The sequence below is a fragment of the Falco rusticolus genome, chromosome 3, assembly GCF_015220075.1.
Source record: "Falco rusticolus isolate bFalRus1 chromosome 3, bFalRus1.pri, whole genome shotgun sequence".
In the NCBI taxonomy this organism is placed as follows: domain Eukaryota; kingdom Metazoa; phylum Chordata; class Aves; order Falconiformes; family Falconidae; genus Falco; species Falco rusticolus.
Window position 1 is genome coordinate 92167239 of NC_051189.1, and position 27000 is coordinate 92194238.

At 39.0% G+C, this 27000-nt stretch overlaps 1 protein-coding gene and 1 long non-coding RNA gene across 10 annotated transcripts in view; one reads left to right on the top strand and one right to left on the bottom strand.

Annotated features, from left to right (window-relative positions):
* Positions 1 to 24017, bottom strand: LOC119143950. Of its 3 annotated transcripts, none has more exons than XR_005102900.1 (5): positions 23682 to 24017; positions 21301 to 22383; positions 18073 to 18173; positions 4241 to 4364; positions 1 to 783 (listed from the first exon to the last, which is right to left on the bottom strand). It is a non-coding gene; the product is annotated as an uncharacterized LOC119143950 (long non-coding RNA). The 3 variants fall into 3 exon arrangements; XR_005102899.1 differs by lacking the exon at positions 23682 to 24017 and adding an exon at positions 22849 to 22963; XR_005102901.1 differs by lacking the exon at positions 23682 to 24017 and adding an exon at positions 22733 to 22829.
* PRPF4B (pre-mRNA processing factor 4B) overlaps positions 22949 to 27000 on the top strand; it is a 25963-nt gene continuing 21911 nt past the window's right edge. For all 7 annotated transcript variants that reach the window (XR_005102894.1, XR_005102895.1, XR_005102896.1 and 4 more), the window contains exon 1: positions 22949 to 23361. Coding sequence is in view for 2 of the 7 variants with exons in the window: in XM_037378578.1 (XP_037234475.1) it covers positions 22976 to 23361 (386 nt within the window). In the remaining 5 variants the exon portion in view is untranslated. The remainder of the gene's footprint in view (positions 23362 to 27000) is intronic.

Sequence of the window (27000 nt, forward strand, 5' to 3'; positions counted from 1 at the left end):
TGGATTTTCAAGTCAAGTTTATTTGATGTCATATTTCAATAGTTTGTATTTTTACTTCAACATTGGATTAGCTTATGATAACACGTTTTGTTATAAAAAATAACCATGAAGAAGTTTAATTGATTTTTTTTTTACCCCATTGTGAGTGCTATTGCATCAGTTGATTTTCTTCAGTAATTTACTGTTTTATATAAAGACCTGTGTTAAAAATGAGAGACTTAGTACAGAAACCACCTGTTAGCTTTGTCACTGTCAGCTTTGGTACATACATTTCAACAGATTCTGCCTTGAAATGTCAAACCCTTCATTTGTAAGCAAGCGGAACGTATGAGCAAGAGGTAACCCTAACAAATCTACATGTCTACCCTTTGCGCAACCCAAACCTCCACACTCCTCTCAGCACACTGGAGTCACCACCTGCACCATAATGCGCACACAGTTCTTTGGAAGACCATTCCTAAGTGCTTTTAATCGGCAGACAAGGTTCACTTCTTCTCTTCTTCCAGATAACCCCTGGCTTTCAGCACAAAAGTCTGACAATGCCAACAGCTTCTTTATTTGCTGGGATGCTCTGGTGAAGTTTAAGAGTGAAGGACCTAATGTTCCACAGGAAGTGATTTGAGGGTAAAGGTGGGCTGGGAACCAGCTCCTGAACCCAAGTGACATTTCTTAATGTGTTTCTGGAGTTGTTTGTCATGGGAAGAATAGCAGCAAAAACTACAGCCAAATGCTTCACAAGTGTGATGTCAGTGCATCTGAAGGTCCAAGCTCTTCTTCTGAATGCTGTAATAAATTAAAAACGTATCAGTCATTAGTACCACCAGTAGCAGTGAGCACTGCACAAATGCAGGCAGTCAGTCTCTAGCTGGAGCATTCACAAATCCAAAGCGGCCATACAGTAGGTCAGGGGATGAGTCACCCCTAGCAAGATCTCATAGCTCTGTCCAGTGGCAGAGCTAGTCCAGAACACAGCTCTCCTGACTCACACCTCAATGATTTCGCTTACAGCTAGCTGTGTCCCCAAATGAGGGTTCCTAGTCCTAAAATACCTCTCATTTTACACAAGCAAGAGGACACCTTTCACCTTTTTTTTTTTTCCTACCACTGGAGCAAGTTAGTGCCATGTTTTCAGCAGTATTTCTGGTTTAGTGTCAGTTGTGCACCTGTGAATATATCTGTTCTTTGAAAATAAAACCTCTGTATAGATAATAAGAATCCAAACTCCTACAAGCACAAGTGTCCCCATTTACTTTTCAGTCTTAATAGGACTTACATGCATTTACATCCTTAGATTACAATTACACCAGCGGTGCACACTTTTGTGTGTGCATCTGCATATAATTCCAGCTCAACATAGGGAAAACTGCAAACCAGTCTGAATATACTGCTAAGTTTTGACCCTGTATTTGTAATTTCATACTACCTATTTTGCGTTATGACAGGGGGACATACCTCAAAACCAAGAACTTAATCATTTAACACAAATACTGTCAAGGATTATTTCTATGTTAAAATGTGAGGTCTGGTACATACTTAATATGGGTCTAAATCTTCCCCTGAGACACTGGAATCATCATCTGATCCTAATCAAAACCTCAGTTCCAAGTCACTAAGGCAGATATTCACATCTTTTCTTTTGCGTAGCTCTAAGCTCTTGATAAGACAAAAGCCTTTGTAACTATTGTAATAAGTTACATAAACATTTTAAGTCTTGAGTTCACTATACACAAAACCCCCCAAATATATATACACACATATCAATATACACAGAAATGCACTTTAAAATTAAATTTCACTGTAATCCTGAAATTTGATGAGCAGTTGCCACTGCAGATTTCACTGTATTGTTTTCCATTCAATGTATCTGGTAAACTCAAAGCACAAAGAATTTTAACAGGTGAGAGCCTGAATAATGAAACTGTTTTCTAACTGATTAGCAGTAAACTACATTTATTCACAAACTAAATCAGAATACTCAAAAAGTTTAGAGATGACACTTTTCTGTATATTTCATCACTGCAGTTATGCCATCCTTAGTATTGCTTATACTCAGATCTTCATGTGATTTCTACCCTTTACATTTCATTTTTGAGTACAGCCCCCTGAAACAGCCTATAGGTTCTGTGTGGGTGTAAAGTATATGCTTAGGAACCGGAAAAGGGTTGGGTTTCTTAAGGCTTTTCTCCCCCTCTTTTTTTTTTTTCCCCTCCTTTTGTAGTCCTACATTTTGTTGTATTTTTTATACAATTTCAGAAATAGAGAGCATTATGTTCTAGTGTGCTTAACATTCGTAAGACTATTGCAGACCTGAAATAGATCACTTAAGGAAAAAACACCTTAACTGTATTTACCCAACTCAGGCAAACTGAGTGGCCATTTCAAACATCCAAACTATTTAGCTCTGGAACACTATGCAGGCATTTGCAGTTACCACTACACAGACAAGAACTAAATACTTTGTAAGTGGAGATTTTACATACAAGAGAAGGGTACTTTCAGACAGTGTTATCACTTAGTCTTACAGACATTGGTTCAAACATTCACCTCCTGATCTCAAAAAAACCTTACTATGTAATGAGAGTCAAACTCATTAAAGAAAAATTCTATTAACTGCAAAGGGAACTATTTCCTCAACAAAAGTTAAGCTTGCAAGTGTTTACATCATGATGGCTAATGTGCATCTAAACAGGGCAAAGTAGGCACCTTGTTAATTTGAAAGCAAGAAAATCTTTGATGCCTGTAAGTAGGACTGACTTAATACAAATAAAGGAAAAAGTATATACTTCAAAGTAATACTGCAGAAAGAGACAAAATACTGTGACAGGTATAACATAATGGTGTATTAAAACCCAGATATTTAGTAGTACAGGACTTAATGACAGTCCCCTGTCGTGCTCAGCTGTATCCTATAAACCAAAGCTTTCTGATAGGACAGGAAACTGGATTTCTTGTGCCTACTACAGTAATGCATAAAGAGTAACAGGTGGAGTTCACCACTACCATTTCCCTCAAATTTTCCAACCACTATTTTCTCATGTACTAGGACATATATGCTACTTTCTAGGAAGTAAGTATCTGCAAACAAGTATCTCTCTTTGTGACAAGGCAAGCTAGTGACCATTCCATTACACAAATTTCCTTCTTTTTTGTTACAATATTTAGATAATATTTACCATTCTGCATTTTAATACAGCTGCCACAAAAAAATTAGAAAAAAGCCTTTTCCCCTGTTACTCCATCGCCAGATACTGAAAAGCTCTTGGTGAAGAATGAATTTATTGTAAGCTCAAGGTATCTTATCATATTCGATGAATGCAAGTCCAGATTTTAATTCTGGTATCAAAAGACTCTGGAAAAGGAGCACTAGTTTTGTAATCAGAATTACCTTTGTTCCGACAGATAAAGAAACTGAGTAAATTAAGCTTTCTCCCACATAAGTAACAAACCAAAATTAATCAAGCTGTCACTCCATCAACCACCACATACCTGAAGTGACTTGAGGACATGAGCTTATCTTAGTTTATACCTTTCGAGTTAAAAAAACGAAAGCAAACAGTACATCATTTACTGTACAGTTTAAACACACAAGAATTTAACATTTAAACAGTGTCTAAGGCTGCTAAGTACATGCTTTCAACGTGTACTTTGGCTTTACTAAGACTAGCTAATGCTCCCACTCATCACATGACACACACTGCCAACACTGCAAAATGAAATGTGTTAGCGCTGTCAGAAATGTGATCATTTCCTCAATCGGTGGGGGTGGGAGGGTGGAATCAAAACAGTACATGCAAAGCTGCAGGCAAAATCAGTGTGAAAAAGCAGCATGGTACACCTAACACAGCAAATTAAGTTCATTCACTAACTGTATGTCTTTTTTTTTTTTTCTTTTTTTTTATACAAGTCACTACCATTTGTCCCAATGCCCCTTCACACACAGGCACAATCACCTTCTTCTACCAGGTATTTTGGTATTTATCACATTAGTGTTCCATATGTCTTCCAGCACAGTCTATGCAGTAGTTATATAGAGAAAGAGTTGTAAAGAGGGGACAGAAAACAATCTCCTTAAATGAAAAAACCTTCATAGAGCCTAGCTCCAAACAAGAATATATCTAAACGCTTGACTTTGGCAGGAGTGCATACCTTGAAGTGTGGGGTTTTGTTGTTTTTTTTTTTAAACAAAAACAACACAACAGATTTACAGAATTTGTCCAACACCACAACTATTTACACTTACCGACTATATGAACAGAGTCAACATTTGTAGGTCCTCTCACTAGTGCATGTTCAGAAATGTCGCTGCAGAGAGCTTACATCAACGGAGGTGTAAGAGCAGATCTCACATTTGAACGGCTTCTCACCTACCAGCAAATGGAAAGCAAATATGAAGGACCTAGTTCTACGGGAACAAAAAGCGTGTGTGTGAAATTCAAAAGTATCAGTGGATTAGCATTTACAGAACATCCTCAAAGCCACACCTCACCTTTCACACGATCTTGTTGCTAATGAACCACGATCTTAGATAATGGCCTAGGCAGTTAAAGGTTATAGCCTGTTTTACTAGTAGGAGACCTAGTGCATCTAAATTTGGCTTCTACCCTAAGTCTATCAAGAAAAACCAGCCAGAAGCATTTCCAAATTTAGTTTTGATCTTTTTTTCTGAATCAAAGTTCAGAGGGCAAGCTTTTTAATTGGTGACACAGAGTATGCTAAAACAAGCAAAAAAATCCCCCAGAAAGGGAAAATGTAGCATAACAGGAAATTTTCAAGAAGCAATAGGATATGACATTAAGGGTAAGTAATTTTAATTTAATAAAGAAAACACACAAAGAGTTTTCTGTAAAGACAGTAAGGACAACATTTAGGTCACAAGTAGAAAGGAAAACAATGACTTCAATAACAAAAACATTGAGAGGTACATTCTTAAAGGACTAGCCTCCCCCTTCATCTACATTCCCACTAACAGTTTCTAATTTACAGTATTTATCTTCATACCTCTCTGATGTATGAAAATTCTGAAATACTAGCCTTACAGTAGAAAATCTGAAACGAACCCGACCAGAAAGAAACCACGGACTGAAAAAAAGAAAAAATAAAGCAAAAGAATCACAAAATAGTCAAGATTGAACGGCACCTCTGGAGGTCATTTGGTCCAACTCCCAAACAGGCAAACTTATTTTCATTTTTCCAGCCAAAAGTAAAAACACAAACCAAACAAGTATATTTAAGTTAAAAACCAATGAAAAATTAACTTATTTTAAGAATCTAAGCCCTAACACCAACCCTGGTATAGCAGTAATTCTCCTCAAGACAGCACTTCACACCAATGTTATTACAAGTAACTCTCCAGCTCCAGTTTTATTACTGGTATTTTTAGAGAATTAATGCAGGGGATATCACATTGCATGACCATTGCATAGTCAGCATGATGTGGAAATCAAAGCATTTTTTATGTTTACTCCCAGTTGTCAATGGGAAGCAAACAGGAAGAGGCTGATGACATTTTCAGGAGCAGCTGTCTTGATATCTGGAAAACAAATTACATTTTCATAGGTAATAAGCAGCTTCCTAAAACTCATTAAGTGTTCGCTTGTAGGTTACATAGCAAGTCGGCAGCAGAACAAGGAGCAGGAGAGAATTCCAGATTTGCAATCCTTCTTCTAGACAGTGACTGAAAATATCTTCAGTTTTTGCAAAAGTTTTTATTCTGCATTGTTTTGGTCACCTGCCTACAATACACACTTGAATATCATTAACAGTTCCTGGCCTCACTGCCTAGTCAGTCTACTAGGAGAAGTCGGTTATCTCTTCTTTGGCTATCACTCTCCTTTCCCTGTACTTTTTGAAGCTCTGTCAATTGCCTTCTACATAAGCTAAGAATATTTAATAAAGCAAACATCTGTCTTTAAAGACATGGCATACTTGCTACCACAGAGATTGAGAGCCATCTGTCCCAGTAGCATAAGATGTCTATCAGCCTCCTTCACACCTATGTTTCCTGCCAGACATCTGCCACCGTGTGTGATGCCATGGCTCCAACGCTGCAGGATGAAGCACCACCCATGTCACTCCAGTGTCAGAGCACCACACTCCTGCCAAGCCAGTGCAAGGTATTTAATTTCAACTTGATGAAAAGTTAATTTTGCCAGTGTGGACAAAGGTGGAAATTCCCTATTCACTAAGCTGCCAGGTCCTACAGGACAACTTCTCCACATGCCGATTTATTTAAATATTGTCAAAAGCATCTAATTGGCTCCCCACTGTCCTGTCCTCCCACTCACTGCACGCATCAAGTAGCAGGTTTCAGAAGGCCATTAACACAACATAGCACGTTCCCATCCTAGTTGTTCAGTTAAACTTATTTTCTAATCCTGCAAAACACTCAGTTTAGAAGAAAGTAGAAAGGCTTCACTTTTTAAATACCAACAAGATGGAGCAGATCCAACAGTCCAAGCAGACAGTGCTACAAAGTACATTCTTCTGCATAGATCAGAAATTCTAATGCCTTTTTTGTGCCTTATTTTGGCAGAACGAGGGACTTAACAGAACCATGGCAACACAAAGTCTATGTAAACAAATCACTTGATGAACACAGAAAGAGCCCCAGAGCATCGGTCACAGAGAGGCTGGGCCTTTGATAGAGGTTCAGCATGAAGCTTCAAAACAGAAAACTGAAGCAGGAAGCTTTCCAGAAAAAGAAAGGGAATACAGCCAAGGTAGATAATCAACTTGCACATGTTGGCATATTTCAGGATTTTTAGTATAATGGATTGTTGTTTAAGAAAGTTTTGAGAAGACATTCCTATTCTTTCTTGGCCGTGGAGTACCAGTACAGAAAAACCCTAAATTTATGAACTGATTGAAGTCCACATCCCCCTGAACTAGCAAACACATCCTTTACAGTTAACAAGTCAGGGACATAAGCTGTCCTTGCCTTTGCAGTATCTACATCTTTACATAGGTGTATTCTGAATATAAATCCTAAACAAGGATCAAACACAACCTTGAAGATCAATATCTGTAAACTACAATAAAAAACATTTCCATTACAGATTTGCCTGTTTTGTTACATCAGGATCACAATGTTTGTGTTTTGTATATTCAGCGTAAGAGGAAGACCAACCAATAGGTAAAAAGATCCCTTTTCTCTAGAAATCCTTTTCATGTCACAAAGGCATCACTCCTACACAGCATTCAATATTCAACTGTACCATACTTTTTTTTTTTTCCCCTCTCCCCAAGCAGTTTAGCTAAGTGGTAACATAAAGACGACATACATGTATAATCCACCTGTATGCATTTGCCCCTTCTGTATCAGAGAGGCTTTGAGCTTTGTCTCATACTCATGGTGCTGGCAGTGGAAAAGCTTTGATGCCAGCACATGTTCCCATGTCTTTCTGCAAAGCTAACAATACAAACACTTCCTGTCAGAAAGGAAACTAACCTTGTCACAGCTGGAAAATCATCAGCTATTCTTCCTGTGTAAATGGTCCAAAGGGATGACATTTCTCAATTACTGTGTTAGTTCAGGCTTTTAATGCCTTTTATCATGAGCGTTTAAGGCTATCAGTCAGGAAAGACAGATATCGCTGCGGGAGAGATGAGAGCACAAAGATTCCTATCAGACCTGTCTATAATCAAATACTTCAGTTATTTTACTATCTTTCAATTATTTATTTATATTCCCAGAATTATATATACTTTGCTGTGTTAAAGTAATTTACTACCAGCCAATACTGCATAATGCAAATGGTCATATAGGATTGTTTATTTTGATGTTTGAATGGTCCACGTAAGTTTTCTAGAAATTTTTTTGTCTGGACAGAAAAGACAGATGCCACCTGCTACTCCTTCAGGCCTGTAAGTGGATTTTATTTAAAAGGGAAAATAATGTGTATGAGAATTATATGTGCACTTATATACAAAGAGAGGATTCCTAGGAAACAAAATCATAAAACATTTGAAAAAGGCTTATACAGATCACAGATCTGCTGTTCCAGATTCTTCAATTTTTCCAGATTCTTCCCTGCCCCATGCTGAGAATACCTCAAAACCATGTAACTCTGTCTCAAGCACTTAAAAGTTCCTCAAAACTCAGCAACAAGAGAGGAAGCACTGGCTGTTCAAAAATTCAAACACAAGTTTATAATGCTGTGAAGTCACATCTTCAACACACAGTAATTTCAAAGGGAGAAATAAAAGCATAGAAGTTGTTTAAAATCCTTGTCCTGTGGAAGTCAGCTACAGCAGGTTTAAAAGATGCTTACATCTCTATCCAGATTATTGATCAGCACTCAGCAAAAGGATACGTCTTTTCAAATCTTACCTGTAAATAATTAATTACTAAGTAAATACTATTTCCAAATACATGCACTACATTCACATTAGATGTAATAAACAGGACATTCTAACAAAAACATGCCTACGTTCATGGTACATTTGTGAAGGTAATTAAAGTCCTGCTATTTTGAAAACAAAGTATTTTAGAAAACAATGAATAGTTTATATTATGCTTAAGACTTCTACTGGTAGAAGTATTCCAGGTAATTCTAAATTAAGAGTGAATCATGATCTCAAAGGTCTTTTCCAGCCTAAATGACTCTATGATTCTATACAGCTGTTATATTTTGCAACAGTATTCAAAACAAGACAGATGCAAAAGGAGAATTACTCCTCAGTTATTTGTGTGGATTAACACTTTCTTGCACCAGAGAAATAAAGCTGACACTGCTCAAAGAGTAAAATCCCTTAACTTGCATGAGGAAGCTTAAATACACAGGGGAGATGTTGAAGCGTTTGATGCATAGAAGGTGTGAAAGCTAAACCAGTGATCTTAGTAGAACCAAGGGGCTATACAGAAAAATCTGGAATTTAGACAGTGAGCTTCAAGATGAAAGCCAACTCTAAAAGGCAAGCTGCGCCACTCTGAATAACAATTTGTAATAACTTTTCCCCTCTTCCCTAAACATTTATGATCTTTCAAGAGGAAAAACCATCACACAAAAGAATTGTTTAAGATCTAGATTCTGAACTCCTACAGGACAGAGAGAAATTTAGAGCTATGAAGCAGGGACCAAAAATGCAGTGGCTAATTTCTGTAATATCTTTTTGAATCCAACACAACAGTAGTTCAAAGGTATAACATGCCAATTCACAGACTAGGAAAATGTTTTGTTACCATTTCTACTCATTGAAATCAGAAATAAAACTGTATTTTTTATGCATTTAAACAACACTTTTTCACAATGACATAACAGAACAACCTTCTTTTGTTGAGAGATTACTTTGTAGAAAAGTAGAGCTATTTGGATTTTCTAGCTATTTTAATTACTCCTTAAGAAAAGTGTAGGCATAGCTGCCTATTTCCCACATACTTAATAGCTTTAAACGCAGATTCCAGAATTTTCATAATGTTGCTGGCAGTGCCTACCTTATGTAGTGTATGTGGTGCAAACTCTCCACAAATACTGATGTGCCCTTTTTTCTTTAATAAGAAAGAATACTGCGTTACTAAGACAGTTGGTTCAATCTTCTAAGGTTAAGAAGCAAAAGAAAGTCCAAAGCAACCTGGAATTCTAATACGGATGACTTAACCTTTCATCCTTCAAATATAAATAAGGTGTATTTGAGACAGTGTGAAATTCTGACCCATTAAGACCAAAGGGTCTCCAGTACTCTTGATCAAGTTTTAGGCTTCATAAAGGTCCCACATGCATTACAACATGATTTTAATGAAAAAGTCAGGCAAGGTCATCAACAAATCAGTCTTGTTAGGTGTCAGTTTCCTTCTTCCCAGTTAGCTTCTGAACACTGATTATAGGCAGCTGATACAGATGCCACTATGATTCTCCCAGATTCTCCCTTCTTTGCATACCTATTGGGTAGGACTCAGCAACTGAAAAGGTTAGACTGCCCTCTCTCTGTGGCTTCTTGCTAACTACTTGATCTGTAACTTAAACAGAACTATGGTCACACACATTCAAGAAATTTACAATGGTAGGTATTAATCAGCATTTCCCAATAGTCATCAAAAAAACCTATACTCCATATCAGCAATACAGTACACCTCCATAAAGTTTTAGACTATAAAACTGTGCTTTGCTGCTGAAATAAGACAATAAAATCTGGTTATATTGTTTAGTATGATTAGTACTCCCTCTGAATTGAGGCCTTCGGCTCACATGCACTGTTAGAAGAATGCACAAGCCATACTTGTACATGAACACATGAATCATATGTGATTTAAAAGCATCACTACATTTAGTGTATTCTCAGGTTTATGTTCTGATGGGAGAAAAATGGCTATGAGAGCATTATTTTCAATTGCAATGTTACAATAATTTAACTTGAAATATAGAAAAGAAATATTTGAAAGATGTTAAACAAGACTTAGGTGACATTAACTAATAATGTCCTGGGGTGTGGTTGTTTGGCTATTTTATCCTTTAAAATATACATACACCTAATGCCACAGTCATAAACATCTTAAACCTTTAGATATAACTGCCTTCTTTATAAACTTGCAACAAATTTTACTAAACAATTTCTACTGCCTAATACTGAAAAGAATTTAGACTTCCAATTCATACATTCCAGCTATCCTTACAGCAAATAAATTAGGTAGAAGTCATCATTTTAAATGCTTAACATCAGTAGGTAACCTACACTGAGGATTATAGGCCAAGAGGAACATTGAAAAGGCATTTGAAAAGTAAAAGCCAGTGTGATGTTGTTCATTTGCTGCCCTCTTCTGGGGAAAAACAAAACCAAAAAAGCACCACAAGATGGCCAGGAAAATAGCTGTTCCCTGCATAGTTACCTACACTCCCCTGATAATTCAGCCTTATCACAGCAGATGTTTTCCAGTGTAAAGGCATTTTTAAAAGTGTTTAATGTTAAAGTATCAATAGACTCTAAAATATATTTCCCAAATGAGTCTGTTAATCTAGGCTAATGAGAGATAATTCCAGGAACAAGAGAAAATGAGGCTACTTGCTCTGGCATTCTAGAGTTCCGCCTAACAGCACAAACTGCGCGCTCAGAGTCACAGTCAGCACAGCAGCATTATCTTTATGCCATCCTACCATCAGCTATTCAGCCTAAGCTGCAGGACACAGCACTGAACTGGCTGCGATTTGCAGCAGTCTGTTCTGCCACAGGGTCAGGGCCTTCAGTGAAAAGTAGTAAGAGACAGCCAAGGCTTGTATTGTACAACATTGTAATTGTACAATAGCTAATTGCTATTGTAATTAGTTTGCCCTTCAAAGAGGCTGTAAGAAAGGAACAGTATTAACACAAAGTTTGTTTTGCTGTACAGATAGCACAGCAAAACTCAAGTCAGAACTAGGTATGAAAAGTTCAATTCTTAAAGCTGGCAGCAATCACATGCATCGTTCAGGGAGAGCTCCAGAGACCCAGTCTGTAAATGCTGCTTCTTACTTCAGAAACAGAGAGGTAATGTTTTCATCTGATAATCACACATTTCATATACAACCTCAGACTAAATTTGCATTGCCATACTCCACTGGTTCAGACATTAAATCATGATATCATTAAAAGAGTTAAGTGCTTAACCTTATGTTTCTCCAACTTCTTTAAAGCTGAGACAAGTTATTTCAAAATATCTCACTATGAACATGGATGCAGCTTGTCTACCTACTTTGTGAATTTGTAATGACTTAACTGCGCTTTGAGTATGACAAGGCTTGCTATTTACTTTAAAAAAAAAACACCCACGTAAAAAAACCCCAACAATGCCTATGTGAAAGATAACATCACCACCACGTTGGTCCATTCCCTACCTACTAGCAAAGCTGCTAGTTCAAGTAACCAGGCCTTTAACTATCCAACCCCAAATTTCTTTCTTTCTATTACACCAATTTCAACAAGCTACTAAACCATGTATTTATTTCTTTCCATGTGAGCAATAGCAACATCAAACCAGGAAATCTAGATCTGGTACAGACAATTATCAGTCCTAGAAAACAGCGAGATAAACCATTTAGGGAAAAAACTCTGACAGTTTACAGTTGTGTGTTATAGTTAATTAATTAATTCAAAAGCCAGGAAGTTCTTTAGTTAAACTGAAGGTGCCCATTGTGAAAATTTTCTAATAATGTAACATACAGATGTATGGCCATAAACAACAACAACAAAAAATCCCCAAAACCAAACTCACATAGTTAGAAGAAACCTAGAGAAACAAAACGTACACTAACTTCTCTACCTAAATTCCAGAAAAGCTATCAGAATATTGTGTGATGTCAGCTCACAGACTAGTGGCTACCAGAGATTACCATCTTCTCTATCAAAGAAAAAAAAAAGATCTTTTCTGAATAACAGAAAAGCATCAAATGCCTTCTCAAGTTCTCTTTGGAAAAGAGGATATACCCAAGGTCAGACAAAGTCTTAGTGTTAACTCTTAAAACTGCAGATAAGTGGAATTTTGCATTAACTGATAAAATTGGTGCTTCTATAAATGTCCCTCTTAGAAATGCAGCCATGGCTGCAAAAGAAGCTGTACATCGTCACAGTTTTTTGTATTTAGTTTACACACAGAATTCCAAGGAGTCTCACAGCACACCTCTTGGCTCTTCAAAGAGCACATCTCAGTGACTCCCCTTTGTTATTGCTTATAACAAAATGTACGAGAAAAATCTTTAGAAGCACCTTTTGATCAGCACCTGTTTACTTTATGCAATAGACCAGTACTATCGCAAACCAATTAGAAGACAGCTATGTGAATAAGGTACCTTATTTTTATTTAGACTATCTGTGGGTAACTATCTTATTAAAATAAATGTGCCACATTATCAATTGTTCTGCAGTGAAGGTCTACAGAAGTACTTGAAGCGTAACAAAGAAAATGGCAAGCTTTGCTATAACACAGGTCACACCTGCTGTAGGTACCACATGTAAATTAACTTGAATCCTTCTATTTGCTTTTATGTTGGAGCACAGAGGATTATCTTCAGCCTGCTTTCTTCTCTTCCTCTTTCATTTGGTTTTTTTTTTTGGTTGGTTTGTTTTGTTTGTTTTCTGATGGATTTGTTTGATGTCTGTTCATCTGACATCTGGTTTTGAATATTTGATCTCAAAATGAAGACAGAAGGGCTGCAGAAGTTTTGTGACTTTCCATATGCTCTTTCAACTCTTCTCTGGATTGCCAATTAAGAAATGTTAAGTAAACTAATTAAAAAAGAAATCCAAAATACAGTATCAACCAATATTTTACATTGCCATCAATGACTGAAAGACTCCAGAATCTGAGTTAAGACACTTTCAGGTAAAAGTTGTAGAAGGACTTTTGAAATAGTGTAACCCTCATAAATCAGTCCACTAACAGAGGAAAAAAAAACCCTTGCTGATTGTTCTGTGTTATGTTTGTGAAACACACACAAAGGGAAAAAAACCAGTTTCTCAAAAAAGCTAGATAAGCCATTTGTTTGTGTTGGGTTTTTTTGTTTGTTTTGTGTTGGTTGTTTTTTCAACTGTAGGGCAGAATTTGATCCAAGTTGTTACATATAGGTAATGCTGAAGAAAAGAACTGCTCTATTTGACTTCTGCATGTATTGTAAACACAAGCAGGCAGGCAGACTACTTACAGCAATGTTTAACTGCCAGTCATACACCCCCTAGAAGTACAGATTATCATTCTTGGATCCACACTTTCACTATAAAATTGCCACAGTGCTGCTCAGCACAAAGAAAGAGAAAACCAAAATTTGATAAATACAAATTATAATGATAAAAATGACAGCGTTTGGAAAGTCACTACTGTGTTTCTCACACTTGCCACCACAATAGCTAACCCTGTTGGTTTGGATTTTTTGAAGTGACAAAGCAGGAAGGAAAATGATTTTCAGGTATCTCATTTGACCTGAATCCATTGGGTTTACCAGATTACAATGTATTTATCATACAAAAGCTTTTTCTAACAATACACATTTTAAATAGTTGTCTAAGTTTCCTCAGCTAAACTTCCAATGATCATTACACAGAACAAGCAACTTATTTACATAACATAGTTATCATCTTGCAAGGAATTGATTTATTTTTATTGTCAGGAATAACCAAATATTAAGTTTCCTTTCTTGTAGTGTTGTTAAACTAGCATAAAATTCTAATTACATTAAGACTAATATCAAGATCAGTGAAATGCCAGCCATTTCCAACCTCAAAATATAAGCTGTATAACACAGTGCTGCATACACATTTAAAAATATAACATATTTTTTTCCCTTACCTTACAAAATAAATAAATAAGCCTGTTAGATGATTGAGAACATAGCCAGAATTTGTCTCAGAGTATAGTGGAATACTTTCATCCATAGAAAATATAATTTGGCACAGAATCACTTAATTTGACTCAATATTTTTGGTCCTGACAGTTTGCGTATTACCGCTTTTGTATGAGTTAATTATTTTAGCAACCAAGTATGAATGAATCTCAACTCTCTCCCCAAAGCCTACAAATGAGAAAAAAACCCTGATGTTATTTGTTATACATGAATCACTCTCAAAATAGTTGCACCAACTCTGAAGGTGACTTGTAAAATCCATCAACTTAAGCAGCATGTATCAAATGTTCCCCACAAGAACTTTGTAATATAGGACACTTCAGCCCACTGCTGTTTACAGGAAGAAAAAAAAAAAAAATTTTTTTTTTTCCTCACCCAGTGTCATGCAGCCTTATTTATTAAATTGCCAATTCCTTTTAATGTGATGGCACAGCAAGCACCAGATTACAAATGCTGCTGGATTATGGAGCTTGTAGTGACTGGGGGAGAAGGGAGGACAAATTGCCGATTTTATGACCATTTACAGATTAAAATTTTTTTTTAAATATTTTTGAGATGGTATATTCAAGACAGCATAATGAATAAACACTTCTGTGACCCTCCATTCAGTGTACACCAGCTTCTCCAGTTGTGGTTCAGTGGTCAATACATGACCACCACGCAATGTGTGTTAGGATGTCATAATGGAGCTGAAGCAAGTAACACTGAAGGGTCTAGATGTCACAGGACCTAAGGAAGAAATAGGTGAACTTTTATCTAGTAATGTACTGCACAATCTCACAGCCTAGTAACTAAGAGCATACAGCACATACTGCTAAAGATAATGGCATTTTTAAAAACATATTTTAGTATGTTAAGGTAGACTGCCAGCGTATCTCCCACAACACATAATAAATCCTATACTAAAACACAAACAAAAGCTCAGCTCACTAAGGTTGAAGACAAGAAATAAAAATCAGGAATTTCCACAATTAAAGTTGCCTTGGTAACCTTAATTTAATTGGGGTTTTTTGTGTATATACTCTTAACAATAAACCAAGGCTAATGAAGCACTACCCATTCCACACACTGAATTTTGGAAGGATTGGGGGTGGGTGGATGGTTGGATTTCTATACAGTCAAGTCAGGCAATTGAAGATTTTACAAGTGTACCCCACTCACACATAGGAGTGTTTGACTTTGCAACCTTTATTGCGAGTTTTCTTGAACTTTTTGTGGGTTTTTAAAAACATTTAACAAGTTACAGGCTTTATTTTTTGAAACAAAGTACCTTAGAAGTTAAAACAAATTCCAGATCTCACAACGAGGAATTAAATTTAGGTTGACTGGCATTGCTGAAGCCCTTAGATATACCAGAAACCTCTGACACTTGAACTAACTGCAGTTTGAATGACAGCAACAGTAAGTAGAAGTGATTGTGTACCCTGTTATTTTAATGCTCATTAGCAAGTCTGAGACTAAGTCCACCTCAAGCCACCCTCTTGCTAAGGTTATTTTCATTCTCTGAGATACCCAACTATGTCATTCTCTGCCTACTACGCCCTGTCCCAGTAGCAGTTTTCCTAGCATGTCAAAATTCTGCTTGAGTTCCTGTTCTCATCTCATCATGACCTCTAGCAACTTCTCACAAGTTTTCCAGCCCCACTGGTCTTTAGCATCCAAATTTTTTTATACACTCTCTATGAAAGAATTAAAAACCTTTGCAGCCAGGTACCAAAGAGGGCTGTCAAGTTTTCTTAGTTCCTGTCCCTGTCTCCCTAAAACAGTCTTTCACAATTAGCTTCCTGCAGTAAAGGTATCTGCGCTGCATTTTTCAGAGGCAGTGAAGAGGCCAAATTTTGAAAGACTTTTGCATCAGGAGTGTGCCTTTCATCTATTCTAACGGAAGATATAATTTGAAAAATGCTTACATCTTTCCTGCAAGCCATGGACTATTAGGGCTTTACAAATAAAAGGTACCCACAGTCCTACTGGTTCCACTTGAAAACATTATGAACAGAAAGTTCTCCCCCCTATGCATTCTAGAAAATTAGTCTAATCCTTTTGGTTGGTCTGTTTTTAAAAGAAAATTATCAATTGGAGGCAAAGAACAACATGAGAAATTTCAGCCAACAGTTTGAACAAACAAAAAAGCAAGGCAGGAGAGCAGGTGAAAACAGTAATTTTTAGGCAAACACCACCCCTGGTAACAAAGCAGAGCATCTGGAGTAGTAAAAAAATGCAGTACGGTTTTATAACACTAAATATGAAGTATGCAGTTAAAATACAGAAGAAATGTGAGAGATGCAGGCATATGTCCTGAAAACAAAAATTAAATTAATTAGAGGAAGGGAGTTTCTTTAACATAGAAGAACTGCTGCTAGGGATGTATAGCCTCTACAACTATTATAAAATATAAATTACAAAATCAAATTTTAAAGTGTAAAAATGCACAGGTCCCTCCAACTTTTGTTCATCCTGGAAGAGACAAAGCTGGACAGAATCCTTTGAAAGTTGCGTTAGGATTTAAGAAGCTTTGAGGTCAGCCCTAATTATTGCTCTTTTGATGGAACTAAAGGAAATAGATATCAATTTATAGGCTGCTATACATTTTCTCATCAGATACACCCTGCTTCAGTTAATGAGATTAAACAAAGTCAGAAATCAGGCATGCAGGGACAAGTTTTCCACATAGCTCTGTTCTAACCACAGCTCTAGGACTTTGTGGGTCAAGGTCTGAGGAACTGGAACTGCTAACAGCATGAACTGCAACATGCACACCTGACATCATTAAATGTCCAAAAACAAAAGAGAAAGAAACCAAACTCCTGGTCAAAAAAAGACCTAAATTGCAAATTGAAACTGGCTGACTGTCATTCAAAGTATTACAATCCTGGTGTTACTCCAGTCACATTGACACAAAGCTAAAGTCAGAAAAGCTTCAGACATGAAGCATCCTTCACAGCTTTGACATTTTAAGTACAGTATTACACAGACACACACACACCCCCCCAGGGTGAAGAGCCCAGTTTAACAACAAAACAAAACAAAAAAATAATTGTGAGGTAATATAGTCTTCCTTGTATTAAGCAAGGATCTCTACCTACTGTAGATGGAAATAAAGCTCTCACCGAGTATACATGGAATAAGACTGATGAAGGAAGACAAAACTTGCTGCTACTAACTTGAAGAATTTCCTTTTAAAATAACACACAAGTGATTATCCAGCCAAGCAATTATCAATTGCCAAATAAGCCTACCAGAAACTCAACACAGAAAGTATCCAAAACCCAAGCATCTCATCACGTCCTGCATCCAGATGCCCTGCACTGAGCATCATTGTTGTCTTTTCTCCTCTACCTACTGAATAGCTGCCTAGCTGCAAGCTCAATACAGCTGTTACATCCCACCGCCACCCACTGGCCTTTGAAGATGGGGATCCTTACTTAGTACCTTCAAGAAAACTAATAAGAACTCCCTAGCACTCTTTCCCCCTCTTCAAACCAGTTTCAATCTAGCTTAATGAATTTTAAAGCCTTCTTCCACCAATTAAAACGAATGTGCCTGTACATGCACTTGCATAGAGCAAACATTCAGCACTGAGAAATTCAAGTCCACTCTATAAAAGAGACAAGAGTAAAACATGTAATCAGAATGCAGTACATGTTCATAGTATTTACAAAGCATTCGTTGCACTTTATAAACTAAGCAGTTTAAAAAAGTAAAAGAAAGAGACCTCTTGAAGGGAGGGAATGGGGAATAAAAATAAAATAACAAAAAATCCACCTACCTTTGGAAAAAACCTCTCTCATCTCACATTCAGTACAAGGATGCAGTCTGAAACTGTAACCGTGGTTTGTGCACCTTTGTAGACCTTCATCCATTCCTTAGCTGTAATAAAAACCTAAGTTTATTATAATAGGTTAAAAACAGATTAAATACATTAATTTAAAATAGAAAACACATTTTTCCATATCAAACAACTATTAACATAAAAGTTCAGCTTAACTCCTATGTAGTTTTAAAGTGTTTTGTGCTTATTTAAGCAATATGAGGCTGAATTTGGCTGAGACACAGTATTTCAGAAGAAAGAACAATTATTTATTATGAAGACACAATTCAACCATATGGGCTCTGGCAGCAAAAACAAGGCTAGCTCAGCTTTAAGGATGCTCAATGTACTCTTCTTCCCCAGTGTCAAAACAGAAAAAAAAACAACCAGGGTAACAAGCAGTTCTCAAAATTTTCAAGCCACAATTTAAAATGAGTTAGCAAAATATGTATTTCAAAAATATATGTTTGCAGTGGAGTTATTTCGATGTGAATTATGGAGCATATGAAAAATACTGAAGGAACAGATACTTAGGAAGCATTGAAATACCCAAGCTTCAAAGGATTGTTTTTAGTGGCAAGATACAATATACTTTGTCCGTTTTCTTCTAAACATCTGCTTACAGTCTAAATTTGGTTTGGAGAATGTACTGGTTGGAGGTTGTGGGTTTTGCATAGAGGATCACTGTTTAATGGGAAATGCAATCAAGATCACTAACCCCTTTTGGTAAAGGTTTTAATATTAAATCACTTAACTTTGTGGCAACTTCTGGACTCTAAGTTTTAAGATTCAAAGACCAAATATCATGACAGGTAGCACAATTAGTCTTTCAGGTCTTTTGACCCTTTATCCCTGATGCAGATGGTAAACTATCACCATACAGCCTCTACAAATATTGACAACTCTTAATTTAGACAAGTGAAGAACAAATAACATTGCCTAATCACCTTAAAGAATCTCTCAGCATGAAAAATTGATAACTTTGTCCTAAATAAGAAATTAAGAAGAAAGTTCAGTATACTCCACTAAAGTATTTCAGCAATTTGTACATCTTTTTCTGCCAACCAGTTAGGCTTTCATGTATGTTAGAAGCTATTAACAAGTATACTGTAGCAAATACCGTTAGCAATTACAGCTAAACCTTGACGCCAAGTTAAACACACACTTGGTGACAAGAAAATACAATTAAAACTTACTTCACAAACTATCCCCACCGCAAGCAGGAAGGCTCCAATACTTATTGAATCAGCTTCGCAAGCCTAACAAATTGGCAGACAGTTCTTTGTAATGTTACAATAAAACTCCATTTAATGGAGTGAAACATCTGAAAAATACTAGCAAGCTTCTCACAATTTAATGTTTCTTCTCCACCTCAAAAATGTATAGAAATTAAATATTTTTAATGTTAAATAGATATTTAGAAAGGCTTCCTCTGCTCACGTTTATCACAAAAATGCAAACAATATTCAAAACAAACATAAAATATTTACAATTCTCTAATACTACCAATAGCTTAAAAAGTTGTAAGTATTTAACCTACTAAATTTTTCAACAGAAAGTTAAAATTAAGTAAGCTTTCTGCATATGTTAACACAACAGTAAGTGGTAAGTTATAATCTTCAAAATTCATTGCTCCCAAACATGAAGGAAAGGGAGATATTTTATTTTTTACACGCGCACACACACACACCCCTCCAGAAGGAAATGACTCACTTAAGAGACAATTTATAATTTGTCAATACAAACCACTTCACCTTTCACTTAAGAAAACGTTGTTTGTATAAGCACCAATAAATCTTTTCACTGTTGTAGTCATGTCTGTTTTGAAGTACTGAATTTCAGCTTCCTACATGCCCTCCTTCCCAACCTCTTCGAGAAAAAGTTAGACCAGACTGCAGCCTCGCTGTTGGCTTACAGTCATGTACAATTAGGGGGAGACACTGCTCGTTGCTATGAACCAAGATACTCACTTTGCTTTTAGTTCTAAAGGGGGACACCTTTTTTAGTTACTTTTCCAAGCAAAAATTCTGCAATAACTTTCTATGGAAATTCTCTCTTGCCCTTTCAAACAGTAAAACCTCAGAACCACCCATCCTATCCCAAAAACAAAGACTACTTCAAAATTAAGACTGCACAACACAATCTAATCTAAACTCTTCAAAACCTACAGGGCAACAGACACAATGCCCAGCCTGGCTACAATCACAGGAAGCCCTGCTATTCCACAATGTTTCTAACGTTGCCTGTTTTCTCACCTGACCACCCCCTCAAACTACAGAGCACTCCTATAAGCCATCATCTTATTTCACATAAATTACCTGGTTTTGGTAATTACCTGGCCCTATTGAGCAATCAGAACCAAACCAGTAGTTCAACCCAGACAGCAAGGATTTGCTCTACATTATTAGCAGTAGCAGCCATTGAAACCTTGGTAAAATCAATCACTGCAATCACCTGCAACACCTAATAGTGAAACAAAAATGACCAGACTACCTTTGCACACAAATCTTTCAAGATTCTACCTACAGACTTGAAGGTAAGCACTAAATGCATGGCTTTATTGGGCCAAAACACTTGCCATTAGTGACAGAAACATTTGTACATTTTTCCCTGCTTACTTACATAAATTACAATTGGTACAAAAGCAACTTTTGTAGTCAATACAAATGAGAACAGCATTAGAACACCAGAATTATGTGCTTTTGTGATTTAAGAGGCAGAGATCATGTCACTCTGCCAACATCCTCCATTTATAAATGGAGAGAATATTTAGCTATTAGTAGTGTCACAAAACTTAAAGAGATAACAAGCATTAACCTTGATAGAAGTACCTTTACAGTAATGTTACAAAGCCATTAAAAAGCTAATAATTTTGAGATTATTGGAATACGATGTCAACTACTCCTAGAAGTATTCAGAGTCCACAATATGAGACGGGATTTTGCAGAATGAAGGAACATCATCAAGAAGTGAACATTTACACGACCTTTTAGAATTTTTGAAATTCTTGTGTTTTCTGTGTTTAAAGTAGCATGAAGATGTTTTACTGTAGCTTCTCATGATAGCATTTACAAGTCACACTAGAACACACTAATAAATTCTGCACTGACCAAATAAAGCTATGTGCACAGAAAAGTTCACAGCCGAGGCACCTGCACGAGAACAAAAGAATAAATTTTGACTTACTGGTAAAATCACTGTGTGGACATTCAAATATATCCTGAGAATGACAAGCTACATGAAGATTTCTTATCCACTCATTTTCAAGGGATGATGAATATATTGTCCACAAAAAGAGATGATGTTTCCTCCGATGGCTGTTTCTGTGCACTTCCCAGGCACTTTGTGACATAAAAAGACTTTCACAGATGAGGTACTGGTAGGTTTCTTTTATCCACTTCTGTGGTTTTAAATAATTTCCGATTAAGTCCCACTCAGTCACGCAACAATAAACACATTTAAAGCCACAATCCACATCATGACCCTTTTCATGGATTTTATGAGCATCTTTTGACTGCAGTGCTACATTACATGCGTTGCAGGAATGCTGCTTTCTCTCTGAACCCAGCTTTAAGGCACAAGCATCTTTCACAGGATGAGGTAGCCCTTTACTGTCCCATCTAGCTTTCTTAGGGTTTTTATCTTCCTAGCTAAGGTCCAAGTTCTAACACTGGAAACACGACAGAGGCAAAGACGCACAGATGGGTGTTCTTCGTCTCTGCTCCTGGAATATGAAAGAGAAGTGAGCACTGCAGAACAGGGATCCTCAAGCTGCAAATGAGTTTCTGCTTCTCCAAACAAGTTGTTCACTTCACAGGACTGACAGACATAAGGATTATTGCTCTGACTGCTTGGGCTCACGTCACAACAGTCAGGACTCATTACCTGTGTTTCAGATGCTTCAAAATGTGACAGACATTTTTTGCAAGATTGTCTTAGTTTTCTTTATTTTCTTGATTAGCTTCATCTCCTATGCTACACAAATAATTTTTGTCTCAGCCCATTTCAGGACAGCCTGAAATCTGATGTGCCGTATCCGTTTCATACGTATAAGCCAGGTGTGTCCTAATCTTGCTTTTGATGCTGCTTGTGAACTGGCACAGCTTGCACCTGTATACCTCCACCAAAAACATTTCCACCAGCCTGGCCATCTGAACTCCATACAACTGGGATGTTGTGATTTCCTCGGGGCAACGCAGGTTCATTAACAGAGCACATTGGTATTTGTATTTAAATTCATTCATTTTCTGTAGTTGCTCGTTGGCAAATCTACAAGAGACAATAAACAAAACAGTTAAAACCCACTTTATGATTTCAAGCATCATTTATCAAAACTCTAGGCCACAAAGAAATCCAGATTCATATTCCAGTCCTAGGGATTTTAAGACTATCTGAAAGAAGTGAGGGTTTTGCTGTGAGAAAAATGATGCCATAAATGACAACTCAAACCCCTTGTTGAAATTAAATATGAACTAGAGATTAATAATATTACAGCGGTTTTGTATGAAGTTTGTAACAGCTCCTGTTAAGAGACGGGCTGTATTAATCTTAAATTAAGGAGGAATCCGCCCCGCTAATGCCCGGAGCCCTCTGGCCCAACCGCCGTTTACAAGCGCACCCCAAACACAGCCTAGCACCGCGCCGCTGAAGGCCCGCCAACCGCTCCGCGCAGCTCGGTACAGTCAGACGGGGTCTGGAAAAGCAAACTACGCTAAACCTCTGGAGAGCCCGTACCGAAACGTCCGGCAGCACCCGCCCGTCGCCTGCCCCGCTCCGCACTCGAAGGGCTGGAAGCGGCACCCTCGTCCCCGTCAGGTTCCCTGAGGAGACGCCCGGGGCCGCGGCCCGGCCACCCCGGGAGATGAGGAGGCGCCGCTACGAACGCGGGCGTCGGGACAGCGCATCCTCCAAAGCCCTCCCGACCTTCGCTCCACCTTCCCTTCGCCCCACCGCAGCCGACAGCGGGAGCGCCGGCCGTGCCGCCCACCAGGCCGCTCCCGCCGCTTACAAGACGCCGCCTCCCCTCAGCCGCCGCCGAGCGAGGAGGGGGCGGGGCTTCCGGCCCGCTCCCAGCCCGGGACGCGGTTCACTTCCGGCGCCAGGCTGCCCACCCCCTGCTTCAGCCCGCCCCCCCCCCGCGGCGCCTCCGCGCGCGTGCGCCCCGGCCCCGCGTCTCCCCAGCGGCAGCGAAGGAGTTTGGAAGTTCAAAATGGCCGCCGCGGCGGAGCCCGAGCTGCGAGCGCCCGAGTAAGAGATCGGCTAGGAGGCTCCTCGCGATGGCGCCCCGGGGAGGAGGGAGGCGGGGGGAGAAGCACGGGCGAGGGGAAGGGGAGAGGGCGGGAAGCGGCCCGGGTGGAGGTGGCGAGCGAGGGGGAGGAAGGCGGGGGAAGGCGGCCGCTCCGGGGGACGGGGGTTGCTATAGGAGCCGCTCGCCCCGCCGCGAGGCTGCCCGGCGGGGCCGGGACGTGGGAGCTGGGAAGGCCCGTGGCGGGGGGATGGGGGTGGGGAGGCCGGGAGAGCGCGAGCCGGCCCGCTGGGGGCGGGGGGAGGGGAAGCGGAGCCGGGACCTGCGGGCGCGTGTCCTCAGTTCCGCGTGCGCCTTCCCGCCTCGGGGGGGCTCCGGCCCGGCGCGGCCCTCCCCGCTCCGCCGCCCCGGGAAGCGGGTTTGCCGCGGCGGGGGGAGGGGCGGGGGGGTCCCTCATCCTCCGCGTGGCTGCGAGGCCGCTGCCTTCCCGGGCCGGGCGGCGGCCCGGCGGCGCGCAGAGCTCGGGCATCCCCGGGGCGAGGCCGGGCCGGGGTCTGGTCCCGCCCCGCCGCGGGGCCCTGTCCGGGCGAGGCCTCCCCGGGCGAGCGGCGGGTGCCGCGGGGTTGTCCCTCCGCCGAGCCGCTCCCGCCCTGCGGCGAGCCCACCTCCCCCGAGTCCCGGGCTCTCTCGCGGTATAAAAACTGCCTGCGCTGGTGGAAGCAGAAAGCGATTTGTTGCCGCCAGCCCCTCCTTCCAGCCCTCGAAATGACTGGCAACTCCCGGCTCCCGTTGGGAAGCGAAGACCGAGCTGCCGCCTCCCCGCCGGCCCGAGGCTGCGGGGAGCGCTTTGCGGGCGGCCCGCTGAGCGCCGTGAGCCGGGGGGGCTGGCTGAGGTGCTGGGGCTGGCGGGCGCTTTCCTCCCTGTAACTTTTGCCCAGTGTTGACAGCCTAACGCTTACCTGCCGCTCCTCTTCCCTGTGTTTTAGCCGTATGAACGGCTTCCTGTATTTTTTCCACCTTAAAAAGGTGCGACTTGAGGCTCTGGGTTCTGTTTGTTACTCCTGGGAATAGAAAACGGATGAGGAGAAGCAGTCAGTGGATGTACGTGTGAACTATGTGAAACACATCAGCCCATGGCAAAGAGAGCTCAGTACTGTATAAAGAAATGTAACTGAGGGTGATAAGGTAAAAACTGATGATAGGAAGCCTGAATGTAGAAAAAGACAGGTGAAATCTTTTTGCAAACCTTCATGAACTTCCTATCATTCTTCTTGAATTCAAAAATAAGGAGGGGAGAACAAAAAAGCTATAACAAGATCATGTCACAGTTCTCTCTATTGAAAGCACGTAAACGTGTAGATGGGTATCTGCTTCATCACCTGCAATCTTCTTGAAAGGTTTCTCATCCCTGTCATTACAACTCTGAAGCATTTAAATGAAGTAAAAGTTTATCCATGTTTTGATGGAATTAGCTGAAATAAACAATCCTGTGCATGAAGAAACTCTGAAATATGTCATGGATATTAATGAAGTTAATAGCAATTTTCTAGCTGAGGCACGGATACAAAGAAAGCTGGCAGTTGTGTTAGTGGTCTGTAGTGGTCTGAGATGCAGCTGCGGTGATGTTTCTCATCTGGCGCCTCTGCTATCAGCCTGCTTTTATGGAATGTAAGGTGAGGTTATTACATAACATTAAAACACATGATAACAAGATAACTTGCCTATAGATTTCAGTGCCTCTTACTACTCTTAAGAGAAGGAAGACTTATCTGGAGCAGCTTGAATGGATGTGATTTTTGTTGTTCTGTAATATTTTTATAATGTATTGAAGTACCATTAATGTGTTAGTTGGGGACATATACAGTATTCTGTATGAGACTAAAACCTTGAAAGATGCATAGTTCCCTTAAAAATTCTCCTTGTGATATTTCACTGCTCTTTAGTCAACTTATGTCACTGACATACTTGCTCTGGACTGCAAGTCCAAGTTTAAAAAGTTATACATTTAATATTTTTTCCTTTTTTTTCATGTCTTTTTATGCAAATTGCAACATAGAGCAAGCTCTATGTTTGTTCTCTTTCTTTCTGACATTCTGTTGTCATAATGGTGTGGAGTGTCAGGAGGAAGTAATTAAGAAAAACACTCTTTCTATATGCTTTGAGTAAGCAGAAGTAAAAGATGTAAAAGAAAAAGCATACAGCATTCTGAGTTAGGTCTCTGAGTGTTGCATATTTTTAAATCAGTCTGTTCCCTTAGGAAATTTCACATTTCAGACCACTGTAGTGTTAATAGTATTTGGAAATAATTTTAGTCTATGTTGCAGAAAAGCCTGGATTATTTACTAGTACTAGAATTTGCATTAACTGAAGCATGAGAGAGTCAGTAACTGTACACTCTTTGAAGATCCTGTCCTTAATTAGGAAGACACCAATCTGATTTATAGTGAAGTGCCATCCTTTAGGCCTGGCTTAGAGTACCTCTGATACATTTATTCTATTGGATCATTGATCATATTATTCTTCAGAAACAAAAGTCGTATGAAACTAGTAGAGTTCAAAAGTTGCTCTACATTTCTGTGTACATCCCCTCTGCCCCACCCCCATCCCCCCGACTGTCATGTTTAGAGAATTTCTTTTCAATTAATTTTCTCATACTTCTGAATGAAGCTTGGAATACAGAAAGAGCTACATTTAAGTTATTAAAATGTTAAACTAGTAAATTTCAAAACTGTAGTTTAGATGGGATGAGTTAGTAGAAAGGTGAACTCTTGACACCTATAATATTGGGTGACAGATTTCAAAAAGCAAATGTCCATCTTGCCACAGGCAGTAACTTAATTGATGTTCTGAAGGAGATCAGGAGGTGTTTGCTAAACACCATAAAAAAACCCCTATTGATAAGCCAGTTTTAGCATCTGAGGAAGATAATGTAAGTGAATGCATTAACATCAAGACTGAATTTTATCATTTTTGAAGTATACTATTTAAATTGCTTGTTGCTGTGACTAGCTAATGGGAGTGGGTTTGGTTTTTTCTTTAGAAGGAACACTAAATTATTTTGCTGTAGACTTATTTTCTGCTTTTTCAGCCATTGCCACTTTACAGGTCTGAAGATTACCACTTTTTTCTTGGGAAGCTGATAGTCTGCTGTATACTAACAGAATGTTTTTTTGAAATTAGGCTTCTTTAATTTATCAAGTGTTCCCTGTATTGCATAAATAATAAACACATGATAAGAAGAGTTCTTGATTTTTCTAACAGATGCATATACTTACAGAAAGAAATTGCAGTTAAGAGAATCGGTTGACTCTGTGAGATTTTGCAAGATGGTTTCATTAGGTGATCAGCATCATCCCTTGAAATAGGTTTTGTTTGGAGTCAGCTGTGTTCTGCCATTTGAAAATACTTTTAAAAGGCTTAACTTGGGTTAGGCATTGGAATGGGGCAGTAAATAAGGTAGATGGTGGACTGACAGGGTGCATAAAATTGCAACACTGCTGTGTACTATTAACAGATATTGTCAGTATTAAATCTAAAAGCACAAGCATTGATTTCATCCACACATTTTGTTTTGTTAGTGCATTTACTGTATCTTCCTTCCGTAGTGTTGCTTTTTGCAGTCATAGCTGTCTGTTCCTGAG